Source organism: Mercenaria mercenaria, chromosome 15 (assembly GCF_021730395.1).
Source record: "Mercenaria mercenaria strain notata chromosome 15, MADL_Memer_1, whole genome shotgun sequence".
Classification (NCBI taxonomy): Eukaryota; Metazoa; Mollusca; class Bivalvia; order Venerida; family Veneridae; genus Mercenaria; species Mercenaria mercenaria.
This window is the reverse complement of record NC_069375.1, coordinates 7,841,268-7,864,502: the sequence shown is the minus strand read 5'-3', so window position 1 is coordinate 7,864,502 and position 23,235 is coordinate 7,841,268. Positions and strand designations below refer to the sequence as shown.

The 23,235-nt window shown below is 35.4% G+C and overlaps 1 protein-coding gene across 5 annotated transcripts in view; it reads right to left on the bottom strand.

The window, feature by feature from the left end:
• Positions 1-23,235, bottom strand: part of LOC123535350 (ras-specific guanine nucleotide-releasing factor RalGPS2-like) — a 138,523-nt gene that overhangs the window by 70,362 nt on the left and 44,926 nt on the right. The window contains exon 1 of one of the 5 annotated variants that reach the window (XM_053524479.1): positions 17,147-17,289. The exons of 1 other annotated variant lie outside the window; for it this stretch is intronic. Coding sequence is in view for 2 of the 4 variants with exons in the window: in XM_045318015.2 (XP_045173950.2) it covers positions 8,083-8,148 (66 nt within the window). In the remaining 2 variants the exon portion in view is untranslated. Of the gene's footprint in view, positions 1-8,082; positions 9,027-9,132; positions 9,205-17,146; positions 17,290-23,235 lie in introns of those variants that run through there. 3 more of the 5 variants (XM_053524482.1, XM_045318015.2, XM_053524470.1) reach the window with 3 other exon arrangements.

Here is a 23,235-nt window from a genome sequence, read left to right as displayed (position 1 = left end):
AGCTTTATTAAATAAAGTCTCTCAGAAAATGGCAATAAAGTGTCTGAGCTCGAGACAGTTTTCTACCATAGTTCATGCTTTCCGTAAAAGATATTCATGAATACCTTAGCTCAAGTTTACAAGTGAAGATTTTGTTTCCTAGAAGATTTCGTTTCCTACCCAAAAATGAAGATCCTGTTGCCTACCTTAGCTCAAGTTTACAGAAGATTCTGTTTCCTGCCTTAGCTCAAGTTTACAGAAGATTCTGTTGCCTACCTTAGCTCAAGTTTGCAGACGATTCTCAAGTTTACAGAATATTTTGTTTCCTACCTTAGCTCAAGTTTACAGAAGATTCTGTTTCCTACCTTAGCTCAAGTTTACAGACGATTCTCAAGTTTACAGAATATTTTGTTTCCTACCTTAGCTCAAGTTTACAGAAGATTTTGTTTCCTACCTTAGCTCAAGTTTACAGAAGATTCTGTTTCCTACCTTAGCTAATGTTTACAGAAGATTTTGTTTCCTACCTTAGCTCAAGTTTACAGAAGATTTTGTTCAAGTCAGAAGATTTTGTTTCCTACCTTAGCTCAAGTTTACAAAAGATTCTCAAGTTTACAGAAGATTTTGTTTCCTACCTTAGCTCAAGTTTACAGAAGATTGTGTTTCCTACCTTAGCTCAAGTTTACAGAAGATTTTGTTTCCTACCTTAGCTCAAGTTTACAGAAGATCCTGTTGCCTACCTTAGCTCATGTTAACAGAAGATTTTGTTTCCTACCTTAGCTCAAGTTTACAGAAGATCCTGTTGCCTACCTTAGTTCAAGTTTACAGAAGATCCTGTTGCCTACCTTAGCTCAAGTTTACAGAAGATTCTGTTTCCTGCCTTAGCTCAAGTTTACAGAAGATTTTGTTTCCTACCTTAGCTAATGTTTACAGAAGATTTTGTTTCCTACCTTAGCTCAAGTTTACAGAAGATTCTGTTTCCTACCTTAGCTCAAGTTTACAGAAGATTTTGTTTCCTACCTTAGCTCAAGTTTACAGAAGATCCTGTTGCCTACCTTAGCTCATGTTAACAGAAGATTGTGTTTCCTACCTTAGCTCAAGTTTACAGAAGATTCTGTTTCCTACCTTAGCTAATGTTTACAGAAGATTTTGTTTCCTACCTTAGCTCAAGTTTACAGAAGATCCTGTTGCCTACCTTAGCTCATGTTAACAGAAGATTGTGTTTCCTACCTTAGCTCAAGTTTACAGAAGATTCTGTTTCCTACCTTAGCTAATGTTTACAGAAGATTTTGTTTCCTACCTTAGCTCAAGTTTACAGAAGATTTTGTTTCCTACCTTAGCTCAAGTTTACAGAAGATTTTGTTTCCTACCTTAGCTCAAGTTTACAAAAGATTCTCAAGTTTACAGAAGATTTTGTTTCCTACCTTAGCTCAAGTTTACAGAAGATTTTGTTTCCTACCTTAGCTCAAGTTTACAGAAGATTTTGTTTCCTACCTTAGCTCAAGTTTACAAAAGATTCTCAAGTTTACAGAAGATTTTGTTTCCTACCTTAGCTCAAGTTTACAGAAGATCCTGTTGCCTACCTTAGCTCATGTTAACAGAAGATTTTGTTTCCTACCTTAGCTCAAGTTTACAGAAGATCCTGTTGCCTACCTTAGTTCAAGTTTACAGAAGATCCTGTTGCCTACCTTAGCTCAAGTTTACAGAAGATTCTGTTTCCTGCCTTAGCTCAAGTTTACAGAAGATTGTTTCCTACCATAGCTCTAGTTAACATGAAGTTTACAGAAGATTTTGATTCCTACCTTAGCTCATTACAGGAGAAGACTTTTTCTCACTTAAATTTTTAAAGCTCTGCTTATATTTAAATAGATGTTTTAATCAAGAATTTATAAAATACATCTACATGACATTGTGATTCCAAAATAAACTGAGCTTTTGTTTATACTTAGTTGAAGTTTGAGCATAAACCCTGAAACATCCTTTGTAAAATGTCTGCTGGCATTTTGTGAATATCTGAAACATTCCCATAATTAAAATGTCAACAACTCGTTCTGTTTTCAAAGCTTCTTTTTCCTTTCATACTTCTACTACCTTCCACATTGCACTAAAAAAATCCTATAAAAAGATAAAAAATAATTTTCCAACAATTAACTGCAACAGTTTTATCAATTATCCGACACACAATACTCCTCATAGAAAACAATTGTTTGTGTATATTAAAACTTTTTACAATACAATTAACACAAAACAAGCGCCTCATTGTCTCTACCATTATAAGAAGGTTCACTGGTAATTAAATAAAATCACATCTTGTCAAGGCCAACACTGCTACTGTTTTAATACCAGTTGTAGGGAGACCAATCATTAATCACAGTACTATATCAATACCGAAATACCTCTAATAAAATAATATCAAACTTAAAATCGGGTCATTAAATACGGTAATGGATGATTGTCAACTTCAACATAAGTTTAATATTTAAAAGGGTTTTGAAGTAAATGTTCACTTTTATGTTAATGACTGTATTATGACGAATAATTTCATACAGTGATAGGCTACGGTGTTCTGTCAAAAGGAAATAAAACACATATTTTGCGATTTAAAGCTACCATTTGGCGTAAATGTGCTGTTTACAAAAATTTAAAGCATGATCTTAATTGTGTTAAATATTTATGCTTAAATCTACATCGCACCAATCACAATATACATTGCCAAAATTTTTCCAAGCGGCCCCCAAAACCTACCCCTGCCATGTACATGGAGCACACAGAGTGTAGTCTCGAGAAATATTAAATTTTAATTCTTATACTTGTATCCCCAACTAGGATTTATATTACATATCTAATAAGCGCCTGTAGTTTAAAAATTCAGAATAATGCAGATTTAACTAAATTTTTATGTCACTTGCAAAATATATTTTGATGTTTGATTGTATAAAGGAGTCACTGAAAGCAGTTTTCTAGGAACTCGATCACTATGCATTATGCATACTGGTACTTTAAAATTCTACTTTTTTTTCAAGAAAGTTAACTTCAGATTATTTATAACAAACATGGTAGAATTCCTTTTTGTGTATTTCAGGTCTCAACTTTGTGACCAGATGACCCTTGCCCGAGTGGTCACACCATCAAAACACAATACAATTTGCCTTCTTGTACAAAATAAGAAGTCACAGTACTCCAGCCCTGATACCATTTGATCAGATTGTGACACTTGTTCAATCAGCCAAAATGATTGTTATATATATTCAGCTAAACTACTCCCCTTCATTAGTATAAAATACTGACCTGTCAAAACAGTAGATTAGAAGGAATTAACGGCAAATCCCCATTTAAGAAGATTTCACCCTGTATAAAATCTTTAATTGAAATTTTGATAACATCTACCAAGCCTTAATAATCTTGTTTTTGAATGTTGATTTAACCACATACAGAAACAGTCCTATTTGGGATAGACTGTGCTGCAAGCATTCACAGCTTTTGTCCAGTCTCAAGATTGTAAACCAGTCACAAGCACTACTTTGTACAAGATTCAAACAAACAGCCTCCTGCTTGGAGCCATGCCCAGGATTTAAACCAATGACCTTGTCCGAGATTCAAACCTACAGCCTCGTAATTGCAACTGTCCAGGATTCAAAATATGACTTCATCCAGGATTCAAACTAACTTCATCCTAATTGGAGCCACATACAGGACACAAACCTAAGGCCTCCTGATTTGAACCATGCCTAGGATTAAAAATCTATGACCTTGTGACTACAGCCATGCCAAGAATTCAAATCCGAGGTCTCCTGACTGGAGCTACATACAGGATTCAAACCTATAGCCTCTTGAATTGAGCCATGCTATGGATTCAAACACTAACTGGCAAAGTCATTCTCAAACTGGTCTCCAAAGTCAGTTATAATTACAGTCAACCCCGTGTCAAAGACCACCTCTGAACAGAGACCACCTGGCTCTAAAGACCACATGTTTTGTTTCCCATTTTTACATTTACAGTGTGTTTTAACCTGTGAATAAAGACCACCTCCTATTAAAGACCACATTTCGGCTCTCCCAAGGGTGGTCTTTATAAACAGGTTTGACTATATATAAACCTTGGAGTCTAGAGTCCTTCTCCTCTGCAATCACTAATGTTGCATTCATGTACCAAGTGCTAAAACTGAAGGTTCACTGTGATTTATTGTGTGTTCTGTTGCCAAGATAGTGTTCTGGCAGCTGTGGGTTTGAATCTTGCATGGGACACAGAATATTTTTCACTCTGGGAAAGTCACTGTAGTTCCTTATCATTCTGTGCAATGAACAGCTTTAAATGTCTACATTTCTTTTTTCCTTCCTGACCACAAAAACAACAATTCAAAAATGTGCCGGAGGGCTTATACAAGGAAAAATCTGTCTACATTTTTATTTATAATTATACATTTTTATAACATAGCTGAAGAAGGAAATTATAAAATAACATTAACATTCGCTTGAACTCTCACCTAAATTCACTTCACAAACATTTTTATACAACCTTACATTAGAAATACAAAAATATTTGGGTGGAATATGAACTTGTTTTTACAGAGTAGTACTTGATACTGTCAATGGTCACTTAAGAGCATGATGGGGATCAGATTTTCACGCCATAAAAGGGTTCAAACAGTCAACTTGCTGTTGGCAATTAACACGCACTTCTTGAGAGAAAATTCATTAGAGCAGTTAAAATATATTGTTTTGCATCAATGTACAAATAGACACAATGTTGTCTTCCAATTTTAAGCCAGTCACATATTCTTTGATATGTGAAGAAATAAATAAATTGTTGTTTATGTTCGGTTATAAGACAGTCATGACAACTTCACAACATGAAAAGGAGTCAGAAATCAAGAACATGTCCTGGATTCAAACCAACAGCCTCCTGAATTGGAGCCATACCAAGGATAAAAACCTACAACCTTCTGATTGGGGCCACCCCTAAGATTCAAACCTATGGCCTCCTGCTCTTTATCAGTTTATCTTATAAGGAATTACTACTTGCATCATAGCCCCTGTCACATGTTTGGGGAGCCATCAGTCTCAATCTGAAACAGCAAGCATTATGTAAAGTAGTCTGGCTACTGACTAGATAATCTTTTTTTTTGAGAAAAACATAAATAAATCTGTAAAAAACTCTTCATCAGTCTTGGCACTGATTATTTATAATTATACAAAATTTTAATTGCCTCAGGAGTTATCTCCTATGAACAAAACACAGACTATAACTAGAAATTGCTTATGTAAAAAAGCATATGTCTCCCCCAATGCAAAGTCCTATAGGCAAGAAGTCAATAGGGGTCAGGAGTGAAAGTCAGAGAGACACTGATGGTTGGCTGCAATAGGGATCATCTACTTGGCATGTCCAGTCATCCCGCTAAATTTCAACACTCTTAGCCTAGTGGTTCTCAAGTCACTGTTCAGGCCCCTGTGACCTTGACCTTTGATCAAGTGACCTCAAAATAAATAGGGGTCATCTACTCAGCATGTCCAAGCATCCTATTAAGTTTCAACATTCTAGGTCAAGTGGTTCTCAAATTATTTTCCAGAAATGATTTTACAAGACCAGGCCCCTGTGACCTTGACCTTAAATAGACTGACCCCAAAATCAATAGGGGTCATCTACTCTGCATGTTCAATCATCCTATGAAGTTTCAACATTCTGGGTCAAGTGGTTCTCAAGATATTGATCGGAAATTGTTTTCCATGTTCAGCTCCTGAGACCTGACCTTTAACAGAGTACCCAAAATCAATCGGGTCATTACTCTCATGACAATCATCCTAGAGTTTCACATTTGGGTCAAGTGGTAACTAGTATTCCTAATCTTTTCAAGTTCAGGCCCCTGTGACCTTGACCTTAACGAGTGACCCAAAACAATAGGGGTCATTTATCTGCATGAACAATATCCCATGAAGTTTCAAATCTGGGTCCGAGTTTTCAGTATTGATTGGAAACAGTTTTCATGTTAGGCCCTGTGACTTACCTTTAACAGAGTGACCCCAATCGTTAGGGGTTTATTACTCTGATGACAATCATTATTAGTTTCATCCTGGGTCAGTGGTTAAGTTCTCACGAATGGTTTTCAATGTTCAGGCCCCTGTGACCTTGACCTTTAACGGAGTGACCCCAAAAACAATAGGGGTCATTTACTCTGCATGAACAATCATCCTATGAAGTTTCAACATTCTGGGTCCAGAGGTTTTCAAGTTATTGATTGGAAACAGTTTTCCATGTTCAGGCCCCTGTGACCTTGACCTTTAACAGAGTGACCCCAAAATCGTTAGGGGTCATCTACTCTGCATGAACAATCATCCTATTAAGTTTCAACATCCTGGGTCAAGTGGTTCTCAAGTTACTCACCGGAAATGGTTTTCAATGTTCAGGCCCCTGTGACCTTGACATTTAACGGAGTGACCCCAAAATCAATAGGGGTCATCTACTTTGCATGTACAATAATCCTATGAAGTTTCAACATTCTGGGTCAAGTGGTACTCAAGTTATTGATCAGAAATTGTTTTCAATGTTCAGGCCCCTGTGACCTTGACCTTTAACGGAATGACCCCAAAATCAATAGGGGTCATCTACTTTGCATGTACAATCATCCTATGAAGTTTCAACATTCTGAGTCAAGTGGTTCTCTAGTTATTGATCGGAAATGGTTTTCAACGTTCAGGCCCCTGTGACCTTGTCCTTTGACGGAGTGACCCCAAAATCAATAGGGGTCATCTAAACTTCATGACCAATCATCCTATGAAGGTCAAGTGGTTAACTAGTTATTGATCGGAAATGGTTTTCAATGTTCAGGTCCCTGTGACCTTGACCTTTGACGGAGTGACCCCAAAATCAATAGGGTCATCTACTCTTCATGACCAATCATCCTATGAAGTTTCAACATTCTGGGTCAAGTGGTCAACTAGTTATTGATCGGAAATGGTTTTCAATGTTCAGGCCCCTGTGACCTTGACCTTTGATGGGAGTGACTCAAAATCAATAGGGTCTCTACTCTCATGACCATCATCTATGAAGTTTCAAATTCTGGGGTCAGTGGTTCACTAGTATGACGGAAATGTTTCATGTTCAGGCCCTAGACCTTGACTTTGACGGAGTGACCCAAAACAATGAAGTCGTCTACTCAGCCCTACAACCCTATGAAGTTTGAAGGTTCTAGGTCAAATGGTTCTCCAGTTATTGCTCGGAAATGAAGTGTGACGTACGGACGGACAGGCGGATGGAGGGACAGGGCAAAAACAATATGTCTCCCCCAGAGGGGGGGGGGGGGGAGACATAATTATGTGAAGCAGTTGTTCAACAAGTGTAACATTTTACTGAGGGTAACATATTACAGAGGGTAACATTTTAGGATTTTTCCTGCATTTTTGGGATCAATTCTTGAAAGCATGGAGAAATAACATAGACAGCTAGAAAACAGTGTGCCAAGAAAAGTTCACAATTTTGAGATAATGGATCATGAAAGAAACATAAAAGTATAGCTGATCAAAGACTTTTATAGACAAAACATACAGACTTAAAATCCTGTAGCATTAGTAAAACATTTTACAGGGATCATATTAACAACCCAATATTGATATTGACTCTCACAACTTGATCTTTTACTGCTGATGAGGTAAATTCTCTTATTGCAGCAATAATTGTTATAGTTTTCTCTCTTTCCTGGTGGAAATTTGTTCATTTTGTAAAATGCTACTAATATAGACAGGTATAATGTTACAATTAGCACTGAAAAATCAACTTCTTCTTGCACAAGCGGTTTGACTGACATGACTGAAGACTTAACCAACAGATGATTTCAAAGGGTAACAAGGTCATTTTGACCTTGACATTCGGCCTACTGACCGTAAAAACATAGTGGGTCATCTGTTTGATCACAGACAATATTTCTATGAAGTTAAAATGCTGCAGACAAAAGCATTCCTATGTTATTTAACGGAAACTGCTTTCAGCTTTAGGGTCTCTTCGACCTTGACCTTTGACCTACTGACCCTCAAACCATAAGGTCATTTACTGATCACTGGCAATTAACCTATAAGTTGTACCTGTCATGTTAAAGGTAAGAAACTGATACGTACTGTTGCTTGTTGTTCCTGTGCGACAGACTTTGCTTCCCAAAACGGAGACAAGAGAGATCGGAACATTATTCTTAACTAAAACTCTTTCTCGCTGTGATTTTTGAGAATATAATCCAGTTTCAGGGATTCTAAACAAACTGTGTGTTTTTTTAAAACAATTTACATTTAAACTGAAGTATATTACAGGATATAAAACAATTCCGTATTCAAAACAAACATTATAAAGTGCTTTTCTTCTTTTCTTCATGGCCTGCCATGTCAATCAAAGCCTGTACTACATCGTAATTTGGTCTCTTTGCATCAGTGATTGACAGAACATTCAATAACAAATCTTTTATCAATTGAAATTTGCATAAAACTAATCACAAATCAAGACATTTGCATATACAGTAGAATTCCTTTGCCAACATCCTTGGTTATCAATCACAACTTGTTTTGGAAATTAATACCCGAAAGCTCCAAGAGATTTAATAGTTGAGCTGCCACTGCTTACATAAGAAGTAAAAGCAAAGTTCCGAAAGTCAACTCTTCTTAGTAATGTATTCCGAAAAGCCACAAAATTAACTGTACTTAGTAAGGTATTCCATAGGTCGAAATCAGCCGCACTTTGTTATGTATTCCGAAAGGTCAACAAAATCAACTGTTCTTAGTAACATATTCCAAAAATTTCAACTTTGTCTTTTTAATAGGTCACCTGGTGACCTCAGGTGACCTATTAGAGCCTGCCTGATTATCAAATACTATATGCATGGTAACGTAAACAAAGAACACCATTTTGTAACATGTGTAACAGTAAATTAATCAAAGTTACAATATGTAACAGGAATGTTCAAATTAACAGTTTTAAGTTCCTCTTTTGTAAATCTTTTAATAAGCTATATCCTCAATATTCTGTTTGGTAATATACGAAGCATTAAACAACACCGAGATCTCAGAAAGTTTGAAAGTCTGCTCTTTCACCGAAATGAATGTACCAAATATCTGAACAGTTTTAAAAGTGGCATTAAAAAAGTGTGTATGACCTAGCAGCAGATGGTGATGTATTCCTACCTGAGATACCAGATCTCTCACATCCTGCAAAGATAAGCTCCAGCCAGCAGTAGAGAGAGGGGGATATGTTTTACCTACCTATGTGATAACACAGATCTCTATCATTGATAAAAAAAAACACATCTACAATAATTCTTCTGAAGAAAATTGGCATACAAGATTTAAATATACACAAGAAAAAAAAGAGGTTGCTGTGGCCTGTCAGAGATTTCCGGTTGCTATAAATCTTTTACTGAATGATCTGTTTGAGTTCTAAAACAAAATGATACTCCTTTTTCATTTCTAACATGTCTAACATTACATAGCTGGATTTCTTTTGTTATATATTCTCAGTTTGTTGTGCATAAATGATTGGTATTTTAAATAAATAAGTTTTGACAATACACAGTTTATAAATTTTCTACATTTACTATAAATAACCAAATCATTGAAAATTTGACATAAAACAAGAGCTGTCACTAATGGTGACAAATGTTCCCCCCCGACCCCGCAGCACCTTGACCTTTGACCTGGTGACCCCAAAGTCAGAAGGGGTCATGTACTCAATAAGTACTATCAGCATGTGAAGTTTGAAGGTCCTGAGTGCAGTGGTTCGCGAGTAAAGTGCCTTCATGTAAACGGACGGACAGTTGAAAACTAATATGCCTCCCTTCAGGGACATAAAAAAGGGACAAGAGAGCAGAAGCAAAGAAAAAAAGAGAGGAAAACTCATGGTCTTTCTGGGTAGATAAATATTCTGCCACTGCTAAAAACTGCATGTTACAAATTCAATGGACAAATATACACAATTTACTGTTAACACTTATCTTCTAGATTATAAGATGTTCAATTCTGAGGCTTTCTTTGGAAATAAATAATTAAATATTATATTGAACAATACAATAATAATCATTTTAATAACTGTTTCATCTATTGGAAAGATAAATCACACTCAACAGGTAAGTTATAATACAGCCTTGGTTACCTCCCTTAAAAATAGTTCCTCAGTAACACATTGGTATTATCAGGACTAGATAAATCCACTTATCTGCTCGTAAGTACAAGTGGAAATTGCTGTAGTACTAGTCCTGCAGGAAAGGTGCTATTTTTAACCAAAAATATAATTAAATAAAAAGAAATAACTTTTAACAGTTCCGAATTCAGATGTTTTACAACGCATTTTTCCCAACTGTAAAGACCCTGGCCACGGGTGGTAAACGCGCAATCCAATTCCCACTGGGAATACGCCAAAAATGGGTTGCGCGACTTCCGGTGCTGGTGTTGCGCATCAATTATACAAAATCGAGGTAGGTGGGGTTTTGTTTTTGTAAATAATTACACATTTACGAGTGCTTTCGAAAAAAAGCAAAATGCTATTCGACACAAAAATGAATAAGGATCATATGTATGAAATACCAACTTATTAATATAAGAATCAGCTCTGTTATCACAAAAACTCTGATGGCTCGAGCTGTCAAAAAAGCATGGAATCATGAAAAATGCAAATTTTCTAACTCTTGTGCCTTCTTTCTGGAAATGTGACGCTTCGAATGATCAAACACGTGTAAAACAGTCATGAATATTACATACACTTGAATGAAATGTTGCTTTTGCGGGAAAGATTGGCAAAAAAATAATCGGGAATGGGGTTGCGCCCCGGGAATGGAGTTGCGCGTATACATTATACACATTATGATGTATATGAGCAACTCCATTCCCGGTGCGCAACCCCATTCCGATGATTATTTTGTCAATTATGTCCCCGTTAGCAGGATTTGAAACAAATAATTTTGATATTCGTTACTTTATAACAGTTGAGATATCATAAAAAGCATCAGATGTCCTCAGATTAGGCATATGAGGTCAGAAACTGCCATTTTTGTTGATCTCATACTTTTCCACGTTTCGTGTCGCCAGAGTTTTTGTGATAATAGAGCCGAATCATAAATTACAAACCAGATATTTTACACATATGATGTATTATCATATCTGTGTCGAATAGCATTTTGCTTTTTTCGAGAAAATTTATTCTAGTCTCATACTAAGCAAAATCATAACTTCACATACCTCAATTTCGTCTTTTTTTACGCGCAACACCAGGACCGGATGTTGCGCAACCTATTTTAAGCGTATTCCCGGCGGGAATTGGATTGCGCGTTTACCACCCGTGCTGGCCCCATTACCAAATCAGTGTAAAAAACACTGAAATCAAATTAAAGCGAAGCTGTGCAGAAGCTAGACAGCCAAGACATCTTTATACAGAAGCTGACTTGTTTGCAGCTCTAAAAATCCGCCAGACGGTGTTACATTGCATTAGCTAGATGGTCAGAAGTTAAGAGCAAGATTATAGTACGTACGTTTTGCTTAGTGAATTGCAGGACGTGTACAACTTGTAGCAGGGCAAATGAAAATACTAGTCAGCTTGTCCTGTAGGATGAGTTGTTTTCAAAGAATATGTTGAGCCCTGAATTATCTTACTGTTTATGTAGTTTAAATATACTGACCTGTTTCCCATGAATAAAATATTTCCCAACAAAAAAATAATTTCCAGAGTAGTGGGGCAAAGGGGCACAACTTTCTACAAAATAGGAATAGATTTACATTGATAAGTTCTCTCCCTTATCCACTCAAACTCTACCAGATGAGCAAACATTGATGAAGAATTCAACGCCCCGAGAGAGGCTCAAACCAACATGGATGAGGGGCAAGTGATTTGAAGTAAGCGACCATAACCACTTGGCTGTGGGACCCTCTCATTATTGTCATATCTTTTTTATTTAAACTTATTATTTTGTGTGATCTGGACAATTATAAAGTTTACATTTATAACATTCTGAAGCCCATCATAACGAAGAAAATTCTGCAACTGGCAAACACTGACAAAACATTCAAGTACAGTTACTAGTAAACAAACTGCTTTGTTGGTAATCCTGTATATAGAATATAGCCTATGGACAAGTCTTTCCTCAGGCTTAGAGCCTGCAGACACCGGACGTGATCTGGCAACTTGGTGTCTTGCTAGGGACCAGACTAATTTGTTTTTTTTTTAAAAAAGGGCGTTCGGTAGGTTCTGACACTCAAGAGTAATTGACTCTTCAGCCAAAATTTTCAAAGGTCAAAACCAGATTCTTAAGATTGAGTCAAGATCAGCTTTTCAGGGGTCAAGCTATACTGTTATAAATGCAACTTCCACAAACTTTATCTAAAGCCACTATCATCATCATATAACCAAAACTGTCAAGCTCAAGAGTTACTGTATATTTATATACAATTTACCATACTATTAAAAAATCTCACAAGTTTCAAATGTCTTTTTTAACCTGCATTTCAGTTACACACAAAATAAAATATACATAGTAAATTATGATAAAAAAATATTCATGGCACTTTTTCATAAGCTTTTAAAAACAAGAGCTGTCTTAAACAGTCTGTTGACAGCGCGCTCAGCTATTCGAAGCATTGATAGAAGTATAGGGTCAAAATATTACCTGAGATTTTCAGACAAAAGAAAAGGAACAGATAAGACAAACAATGTACGTGCATTTGTGGATTTGGTTTAGTCTTGCACTATATGGCAATGTGTGACCACGTTCATGATGTTGGTATTAAGCAAGTGTTCAAAGTTTCAAAGCCATATATCAAACAGTTAATAGACAAAATATTGAATGGTAGGAACCTAACTAATTTCTATGTCTAAACAAGGGCCATAATTGAGCCAAAATCCTTGTCTCAGGTAAGCAGACTATGAAGGTAAACAAGTGGTCAAAGTTTCAAAGCCATATGACAAACAGGTTAGGCAAAATACTAACTGGTACGAAAAACCTAACAGATTTCCAAGTCCAAAAAGGGCCATAATTTACACAAAATTGTTGACAGAGTTATGTACTCTTGCCTACAGATGCGAACCATGATGATAAACAAGTGTTAAAAGTTTCAAAGCCTCATGCCAATTAGTTTTGACAAAAAGTTGAATTGTATGAAAACTGAACCAATTTCCAAGTCCAAAAAGGGCCATAATTCAGCCAAAATAGTTGAAAGAGTTATGTACTCTTGCCTACAAATATAAAGCATGATGATAAACTAGAGGTGTACTGGTCAGGAACCCAGGCAATCCTTGCGTGTATCAGTGCTATACACTGGGCACGTTAAAGAACCAGGCTGTCTATTCGCAACGAGCTAGGCTAAGTTAGCCGGACAAGCCTGTATCTGATTTCTGATCTCTCTGTCGTGGGGGCTTTGTCTCACTCTGTCCCTCTGGTCAGATCGCTCTGTGTCTGTACTAGTAGAGGATGAATTATGCGCCCTGTGTGGCTGCATTTGAACTATGTAAAGCGCCTTTGAACGTGAAATTGATCATGAAAAGGGCACTATATAAATCTGGTTTAATATGGTATAATAATAAACAAGTGTTCAAAGTTTCAAAGCCACATGTCAAATTGTTTTGACAAAACATGGACTTGTACAAAAATTATACTGATTTCCAAGTCTAAAAAGGGCCATAATTCCGCCAAAATAGTTCACAGAGTTATGTTCTCTTGCCTACAGATAGAGACTGTTATAATAAACAAGTGATAAAAGTTTCAAAGCCATATGTCAAACACTACACAAAATGTGAACTGGTACGAAAAACTTAACCAAGATTTCTAAGTTAAAAGGGGCCATAATTCAGCCAAAATCCTTGATGTACTCTTGCCTAAAACCGGACATGGTGATGGTAAATAAGTGTTGAAAGTTTTAAAGCTTTATCTCAAAACACTTTGCCAAAAAGTGGACTGGTACGAAAAGCGTAACCAAGGTGTGACACCGACGCCGTGGTGAGTAGGATAGCTCTACTTATTCTTCGAATAGTCGAGCTAATAACATGTATTTTTCAACCAGTAATTAATGAATTCCAATGGCTTCGTAACTTTTGCAGAAGGCATGTTAGATACCATCTCTTTCGAATCACGAGTTACAGCAACATTATAAAAAAGACAGCATATTCTAATTAGAACCCGTCCCTAATTGTTTCATTGACTCATTGACTCAATTAATGAAACTGAAATGGAAGTAATTGGATCGCCGAAAGTTGAAAAAGAAATACTTCGAGTGTAAATGGTATTTTTCCATTACGTAAATTAGGTCACATGTGCTTCCGCAAGGAAAATTACCAGCATGACGTTTTGATTTCTTTGGACATTTGTGGGTAATTTCCCATCAGTGTTGAATGAAATTAAATAATAAATGTTAAACGGGTTTCCTCACATCGCGTGCTTAATTTACATATGACACATCATGCTTATATTGTGCTAAATACAAACCGAGAGATGACCACGTGTCAGTCAGAGCGTGGCGTGATTGACATCTTCAGTAGCTAATTAATAATTGCCGCTCCGCCTACTGTCTTACTTCCGCTTGTGGCGGCGAACAATACTGAAATTCACCGGGATTTTGATTGACAAGGGGCAGAACTTTCAAACTCGAGACTCATCAAAGAAAATTTCCGCAGGTCAGGCCGATGCACGGGGCATTTTCTGCGCAGGTCAAATACGAGTTTTTCTTGATTTTCGCGGGTCAAACCCCAGAACCTCGGGTATACCAAACGCCCTTTTGTAATTTTCGTATTTCAGTTAGACGATGCGTCACATAGGACGCTCATATGTCCCCGGCATATTTTATGCGTATATGACACAGGATGCAGATCTAAAATTATCACTTTACTGTACATGTTGAAGCATTAGATTAATTTCAATTTTTATGAAAACTGGTTCGGATTACCCAAACTGTGTACTGTGTATACCAATTACCGTGAGTCTTATATTCAGTGGACTCTATTTATAACAAAATGATTGTATGAAAGGATAAATTTTATTCTGTGTAATTAATCTATATTTTAGCTTTAGACTTTTGGCAAAAAATTTGTCAAAACACTAGGTAAAAGTGCGACTTTTGTCGTTCAAAGAATATAGGTGGGGAATTTGAGCATTTTCTGGCATATACCAATTACCATGAATTTCAACTTTCAATCTAAAGAAGTTGTTAAATTGATCTAAGACAAAGAAAGCATTTCTATTTTACAATGGGTCAAGCTAAATATATAATAGATATGGCAGAAATAAGCAACTTCATTGAAGATTAACCATAACGACCAATCACTTTAATTTCTGGAATCAGTGTGAAATAAAAAGAAAGACGCACCAATTTTCAAAAATAGTTTTTTCTAAAAATCTGCACATTGAGCATAAATAACGAAGAAAAAATGTAAAGCACTTTTCATGTTAAGTGTCAAAACAGGACATTCGCGGTAATATGTATATCCCAGTAATTGGTATGCAAGATATACATGACATTGTATAGACGTATGGATAATAAAAATAATCAGCACCACTTTCCAGGCATGATCGTCGTGTGAATAACGAAAATAATCGGCATTACCGTCGTACGAATAACAAAAATAATCGACATGATGGTTGTGCGGATAAATAAAATAATTGGCATAATCACTGTGCAGAAAGCCTCGGCCATACTCATTACTAATGCCTAGTGAATTTTCTATGTGCTTGGCTAGTCTTACTTGTTTGGTTTACTGGGATGACTTATTTTATGATCTGATATTTTATAGCCGTCATCCCTCTAAGCCTTACCTGTATTTGCATTTTACTATTAGGAAAACAAAGACATTAAAAAATAAAAAAAAAAAAAGTCATAATATACTGGTCAGACTTACTTGCTTTAATATATTAGACATAAATATTCATGTAGAAACTTCAAATGGGTTGAATTTAATCCATATTTTTAAATAAGAGACTTAAATCTCCAAAACTATGATGTGACAGGTCCAAGGAGATATCCAGCCTGACACCCTTTTCAATAAACAGCAAACTGCCGATGACACTAAATTGCAGATACAAAACACAAAATATACATTCATAAAATGTCAGCGAGGCAAGTTTATGCTTTAATGTCAACATAAATTCATTATCAGATATCAGTGGAGATGTATCCTGTTTTTTCATATTCTCGGGGGCCTAAGGGGTTGTTTTTATTCCCAGTAACAGATTAACCATTTCATAAACAGCATTTGGGTGTTATTTTGTAGAAAATTCACTTGTCATAAAAATACTTAAAAAGACGAAAGTGCTAGGTAAACCTGACCCAGATATTTTTGTGATGGTCTCTTCACCTTTGTTTAGCCAGCTTGAGGAGGCGGTCTTGCTGAAATTTTTTTGAAACCATGACAGAAACTTTTTCATGTTGATATTGGGTGTATGTGACTTATTGTGTACCAGAACCCATTTATATACTTTAGGTGTAGCCTAACTGTAAATTATTTGCAAGGAATTATGGGATAACCCTATCCGCGAATTGAATGGTAGTAAGAAAAATGGCGGCCCCCAGTGGGGGTACATCGAAACATTTGACCTACTTAGGGCTGTTGAAATCTGTTTGTTGAGTAATTTTTTAAAACATATCGATGAAAAATGGATTGAATTTTATAAGTAAGTACAAATTTATGTTGCTAGATTATTTTTTATTCATTTTCGTTACGACAAAGTCTTATGGTCGCAAACCACGGGGGAACGAGGATATTTATTTTAGGAGGGTTGTGTTTAAATTCTTGTTAAAATAACTTAGCGCTGGTATGGGGCCAGTAGCACTAAGGGAAAAGGCAGGGGTGTGGGGGGGGGCAGCAGCCCCCAAAGTAAAGTGACATCATAACGTATTTCCGACCGGGGACCGCTAAAGTGGAAGTGTATAATCATTAGAAATACTTTGGTCCAGAAACGTCCTATTAGTTGGACTAGTGCTCGGGTGACAATCATATTTTAGTTTATGTTTTTCTATTGTTTTGTTGTGACACATTTTTTGCTACTGGTACTTCGGACCTTACTCCGTTTTACTTCTAATCTTTGTACTACGGATCTACGTTTGGGTCGAAATTATTTGTGTACGACTACGAGTTGTCACGATGCAAATTATTTTACTGTCAGTCTATTGGTTTTTTTTTCTACAATAAATCTAATTTATGTTAAAAGGATGGCAAAAAGGGTTATACCTGTATGTGAATAAAGTTGATGACAACGGGCTGTCAGGTGTTTGCTTGCAATAGAGAAGTTAGAAATTAGGATGAAATATTAGATGTGCACAGGCATCGATGACGTCATTGTTTCCGCGGAAGGTCTTTCACCCCAAGACACATAAAGACACCCAACCAAAACACCACAAGACATCTAAAATTCTTTTTATGTTTCTACACGAGAGGTCAAGAATACAGCACTGAACAGTCTTAAGTGAGACCGAATAAAGGCAGATGCGTTCAAAATAAATAAAGGCCGAACTGTCCCTATTAGTACGGTGGACTCCTATAAGAAGGCCATTATGTCAATGTAAGGTATATATGCTTGTACATAGTTTTAACAGGTTGTGTCGGCTACCCATTTTAAAGATGTAATTTGGCTGTCAGAGCGATTTTGGCTACAAGATTACTTCTTTTATAAATTGTATTTTATATGGGTAGTTGTTTTATCAACTTTTCTGACTGCTTAAATTGCCACCTGAGTTGCTTTGATTAGCCTGTTTTGATGTTTTATTTTACTTTTCCTTTCGTCTTTGCCTATTATTATGTCTTGAGTTTGCCATGTTTTTTGTAGTTTAATAATATGCTATCGCCTCTGCTTACCTTGTTTGGCTGATTGCTTAGTATGTGCTGTCTGCTTGCTTGTAACCATCTGTGCTTATTATTGTATTGCACACTGTCTGTATGTGACATGCTTTCTTTCATATTGTTTGTCATTTGCTACTGTGAGAAAGTTGCTGATCAGTTCTTTCCAAATCTGATTTGGGGGGATACATTTTTTATCATCATTTCTTAAGCATACACTTTTGTGTTGTTTTTTTTTTGTATTGCAGATCTTATTTTCCTCTCTTATGGCAGTTTTTAGACAGCAGTGTCTAGATCAGCAGCTTCAACACAGATTTTAACACTTGTATTATTACACATGCTCATCTAGTTCTATTTAAATTTGTGTGCTTAATAATTTCTCTTTTGTAGCTATTTTATAACTTTGTTAAACTTGTTTTAATTTGTTGTATAGTCGGTTCAAAAGCTCTTTACAGAGCTTATGTTTTGTAATGTTGCCTTCTTGCCGACTCAAAATAAAACTTATTGTATTGTATTGTATGACGTGATGATCAGTATTGATCGAAGTCATTATTAAATGGAAGAAAGAAAGAAAGAACTATTGGGATTTTATTCTTACAAATGACAATATTTTCATGTAGCATTAAATATAGACTAGCTCCTAGACTATGATACATCTTTTTCATTTTTTATTTCTAAAAAATGTGAATGTAGCCAGTCTATATCCTATGTTCAATATAATAGTCTAGTGCTATCCGAAATTTTACATCGCAGATTTTAGGGGTGTGATCAATCAATGTCAAATTGTGACCTAAGCCTAACTGATACAGTACAGAATACAGATCAGTTGTGTACTGCCCCAGGTTTATATAGCTCATTGAAACCGTCTGGAAGCAGGAAGCTGGCTACTGCAGTGGTCAGAACAGGTGAAATATGTAAGAAATTCATTTTCTGTATTGTAACAGGAGAAAAACAAGGAAATTTGGATTATGTAATATTCTCAAAAATGGAAAAATGAGTTAAATTGATAATATTACAACCAGTTCTCTGCGAAAATCTCTAATATAGACATGCATTTGTCACTATCACATAAAATAAAGAGAAAAATTACAAAAGATGAAATTTTGTGACAAATTCTTTATCATCAGTCTAGTGGCTAGTCTACATTAAATATAAACGAAACCATTAAAGACGCCACAAGGAAGTCAGTTCCGTGTAAAGTAGTAGAAATCTAACTACTCATCCAAACAACGTTCTTTGGTTTAAGAGTAATGTGAAAACGAAACAGAATTCACGAAAAAAAAAACCACTACAAAAAAGAAACGTTGAATATTAATGGGCAAAATTTCGAAAGGTTTGAAATGAGGATACAAAATGCATAAGGTAATGAACACCTTACTACGACTAAGTTCTAAGGTAATGAACACCTTACTACGACTAAGTGCTAAAGTGCAACAACACTATTTGCCTCGAATCGGTTCTCCATGTGACCGGTGAGCCCGTCAACGCAGCGCGCGGGTGACTGTTTGTCCGAACTGAGTAGCATGCAGCGCATTCTGGTATTAAGCAGCATTCCCCAAGTTATTTTTTCATTTTCATGTCTTTATTTTTGATTTCAGTAGCTGAAATTATAAAGGACCATCACTACGGTTTTAACTAATAAATAAATAGATACACACTTTTATTATGCCCTATTGTTATAACAAGTTTTCAATTAGAGCTCGTTTTCAGATCCTTTACACTATTTTAATTGAAAACTTTCCTTTCAAACATTTGTTATAAATTCATGCACTGTAGGACCGCAGTTTCTTGTGTCAAACTTATTCAGCCGTACTAGAAGAGGAAGATAGCGAAATTATGTTAATATACCATGCATTCTTTTGTAAAATTAATGTTAGTTTGTATATATCTGACATCTAGTAAGAGGAAGTAATGAAATCGGATGTTTTGCGCAGCCGGAAGTGTGCCTGATATCGATATCAGGCACACTAGCTCACACGAACACTAATGATCGGCCTCACGCAGCTGATATACGTTGAAGTTCAGTGCAAATTTGCTACTATATTTAGTACATATACAATAACCTATAATTATTACATACATATCCTTTAGGTTGATCAATCAAATTTAAATAATGTTTTTTTTTGACATTTTTCACTTATATGTATACAGCAACACAAATCAAACTAATTATGAAAACAAACACAAACATGAAGAAGATGAAGAAGAATCTTTATTATGCAATAAATCAAACAAGATCCATCAGCATATCTTCAATATACAAACAAAGTAATAAATATAACATGTATGGCAAGATAGCAGATATGTAAATACAAGTTTAACAATTGTATCAGTAATTCATAGGCATCAGTAATAACACAGCTTTGGGAGAGACAATTTTGATAACCCCAGCATGTGTATTAGCTATTTAAACATTAGAATTTATCTATTTAGATACCTCCTTTTTTCAAAAGCTTTAAAGATATACGTTGCGAGATTACGAGTATCTTTACTATTTTCATTATTAAATAATTGCAAAAATTTAAGATAACTTGGATGATGCCAGAAATACTTCCTGATATACTGTTTTCTTAAATCTACAAACTCCTGACATTCAATGACAAATGATACTCGTCTTCTAATATGTGACAGTTAGTACAAATTCTATTTTCATAAGGTATATTATTTGGACGGCTCCATCTACCAGTCTCAACAGCCAATCTATGCGATGACAACCTCAGTCTTGTTAATGCTATTCGGAACTTCCTTATATTTATTACTGTTAAGTAATTACTGAAACTGAAATTAAATATATTCTTGTAAAATAGTGCTCGGCTGGACTCATTTATAGATGTGTTCAAATCCTGTATGTAAATGTCCCTTAGACGTTGTTTTAAAATATTAAGAAAAACCTTTGTGTCTCCTACACTTTGAGCAAGCCAAACATGATAGAATCCTAATTTTGATAACAAAAATTTCACCTTGGAGACCCAGTTTATTTTGCGAGGATTTAGATCTATACAATTTTTCAAAGAAATATATACTTGTTTAGTATATTTAACCTGGTCACAATTACTAATTTTCAACCAATACTTTATAATATTATAATGTCTGTCTGTTTCTAAGTTGTATCTACCTGTTTCCGCATAAATAAAACTGTTCTGTGTGGTAATTTTTACCCCTAGTAACCTTTTACAGAAGCTTAGATGTGTTCGTTCTACTTGTAAACCTTTATTGAAACCCCAAACTTCACTTGAATAATTCAAAATTGGAATGATGAGTTTGTCAAAAAGATCTAATGTATGTTTTGGCCCTATATCTGTAAACTTGTAAAGATATTTATTCATTTTAAAAATTGCCTTAAGTGCCTGCCCTGAAAGCATTTTGTCAGTCTCATTAAAAGAGCCACCTGAGGTAAATAAGATACCAAGATATTTAAATTTACTCACTATTTCTAACTGAATATTCTTATATCTGAAACTGATATTTTGGCTTAGCCTTCCCCCTTTTCTAAAAATCATAACTTTTGTCTTTTCTGTATTAACAGTTAGTTTCCATCTATCACAATATTCGGCTAAAACGTTTAAAGATTCTTGCAGATCATGTGCTGTTTTCGCAAATAAAATGATATCATCTGCATATAACAATAAACAAATTTTTATGCTACCAATGTCTATCCCTTCAATGCCTTTCAGTAAAAAGGTCTCTTCAATATCATTTAAATATATGCTAAATAGAAAGGGAGATAAACTCTCCCCTTGTCTAACTCCTAGCGAACAGGAGAAACTTTCACTTAACGACTCCATGCTTTTTATTTTTGACTTAACATTGTTATACATAGATTTAATAACATTAAGTATATTACCGCGTACACCATATTTGATAAGTTTGAACCAAAGAATATCCCTAACAACAAAATCAAAGGCCTTTTTGAAATCCACAAATGCGCAAAAAAGTGTATCTCCTTTGTCAAAACAATGACTTATTAGTGAATTAAGAATAAATATATTATCTACAGTACTCATTCCTTTTCGAAAACCCGCCTGAGCTTCAATATATACGAAATATTTTTCAGCCCAGTTATTTAATCTTTCGTTTAAAATTCGTGTAAAAAGTTTCCCCAAAGTACTAAGTAACGTTATGCCTCTATAATTCGCAGGGTCATTGATATCACCCCCTTTATGTAAAGGAACGATGAAACCTTCTGACCAAGTTTCGGGAAAATAACCTGTACGTAAACATGTATTAAACAATCGATGAAAATACAAAGTTAATGTGTCTGTTCCGTGTATAAAAAATTCATTTAGATATGAATCGGGCCCACCACTAGTGTTCGATCGAAGTTGCTTTATAGCCTTACTTATTTCGCTAAGAGTAATTTCTTCATCTAATTCTGAAAACGTAACCTGCATTTCTCCTTCTAGAAAACGTTCATTAAAATATAATATATCCTCATCCGCTTGGTAAAAGTGATCCTCGGGGTTGTTAATAGATTTAAAATACTCCGCAAATTTACTGACATTTATATTTGTTTTATTGTTACAGCTTACATCTTTCAACAACTTCCAATACAGTTTAGCATTTTTAAACCTAGCCTCAGTCAATTTTTTCGTGTTTTTATTCCTATACATATATTTTTTTTTTCTAATTATTCTTTTAAATTCCGATCTGGATTTACATAGATTTATTCTGTTATTTTCATTCCGGTTGCATCTGAATTTATTTAGATCTGCATAAAACTGCTTTCTTTTTGAATCGCATTCATCATCGAACCAAGGATTTTCCTCTCTTGGCCTATTTACTTCGGTATAAATGTGAGGTTTAACGTTTAAAGTTCTCTTAAACAGCGGTGAACAAATAGTGTCCATTATTTTACTAAACTGAAACAAATTTTGATTTATATCTGAAGAGCTAACGGTACCATCCAAGGTTTCTGTCAAAGCATCAATTGGTATTTTTACATCATCGCAATTCAATTTGAGTTTGTAATCATTGACCTTACTCGCGTCCCATTTATACAAAATTTAATCCTGTCGTGTTCATCAGACTGAGAAATTGTTTCCTGTCCTACATTTAACACATTTAGTCTGAACGACAATGCGCAATGATCCGATAATATATTAGGCTCATGTACATTAAAAGAAACAAATAAGTCAATAAGCGACTGGCTGCAAATTATATAGTCAACAAGACTGCAACCAGAGCTACCAACATAAGTGTAGCTGCCAACGCCGGCATCATGACCTATCCGTCCGTTCATAATGCGTAAGCCGCTTTCTCTACAAAAGTCGATAAGAAGCCTACCATTTCTATTTATGACTGTATCTTGAGAAGCCCTTTTAATATCAATATCTTGTATATAATCTTCCGGTAGTATATGTACATTTAAATCTAAATCATCATTTTCAACAAAATCATGTAAGTTACCAACTCGACTGTTCAAATCTCCAAGTAATAGGAACACACAAGAGTTATCCGTTTCGTTAATGATTTTTAACATGTCA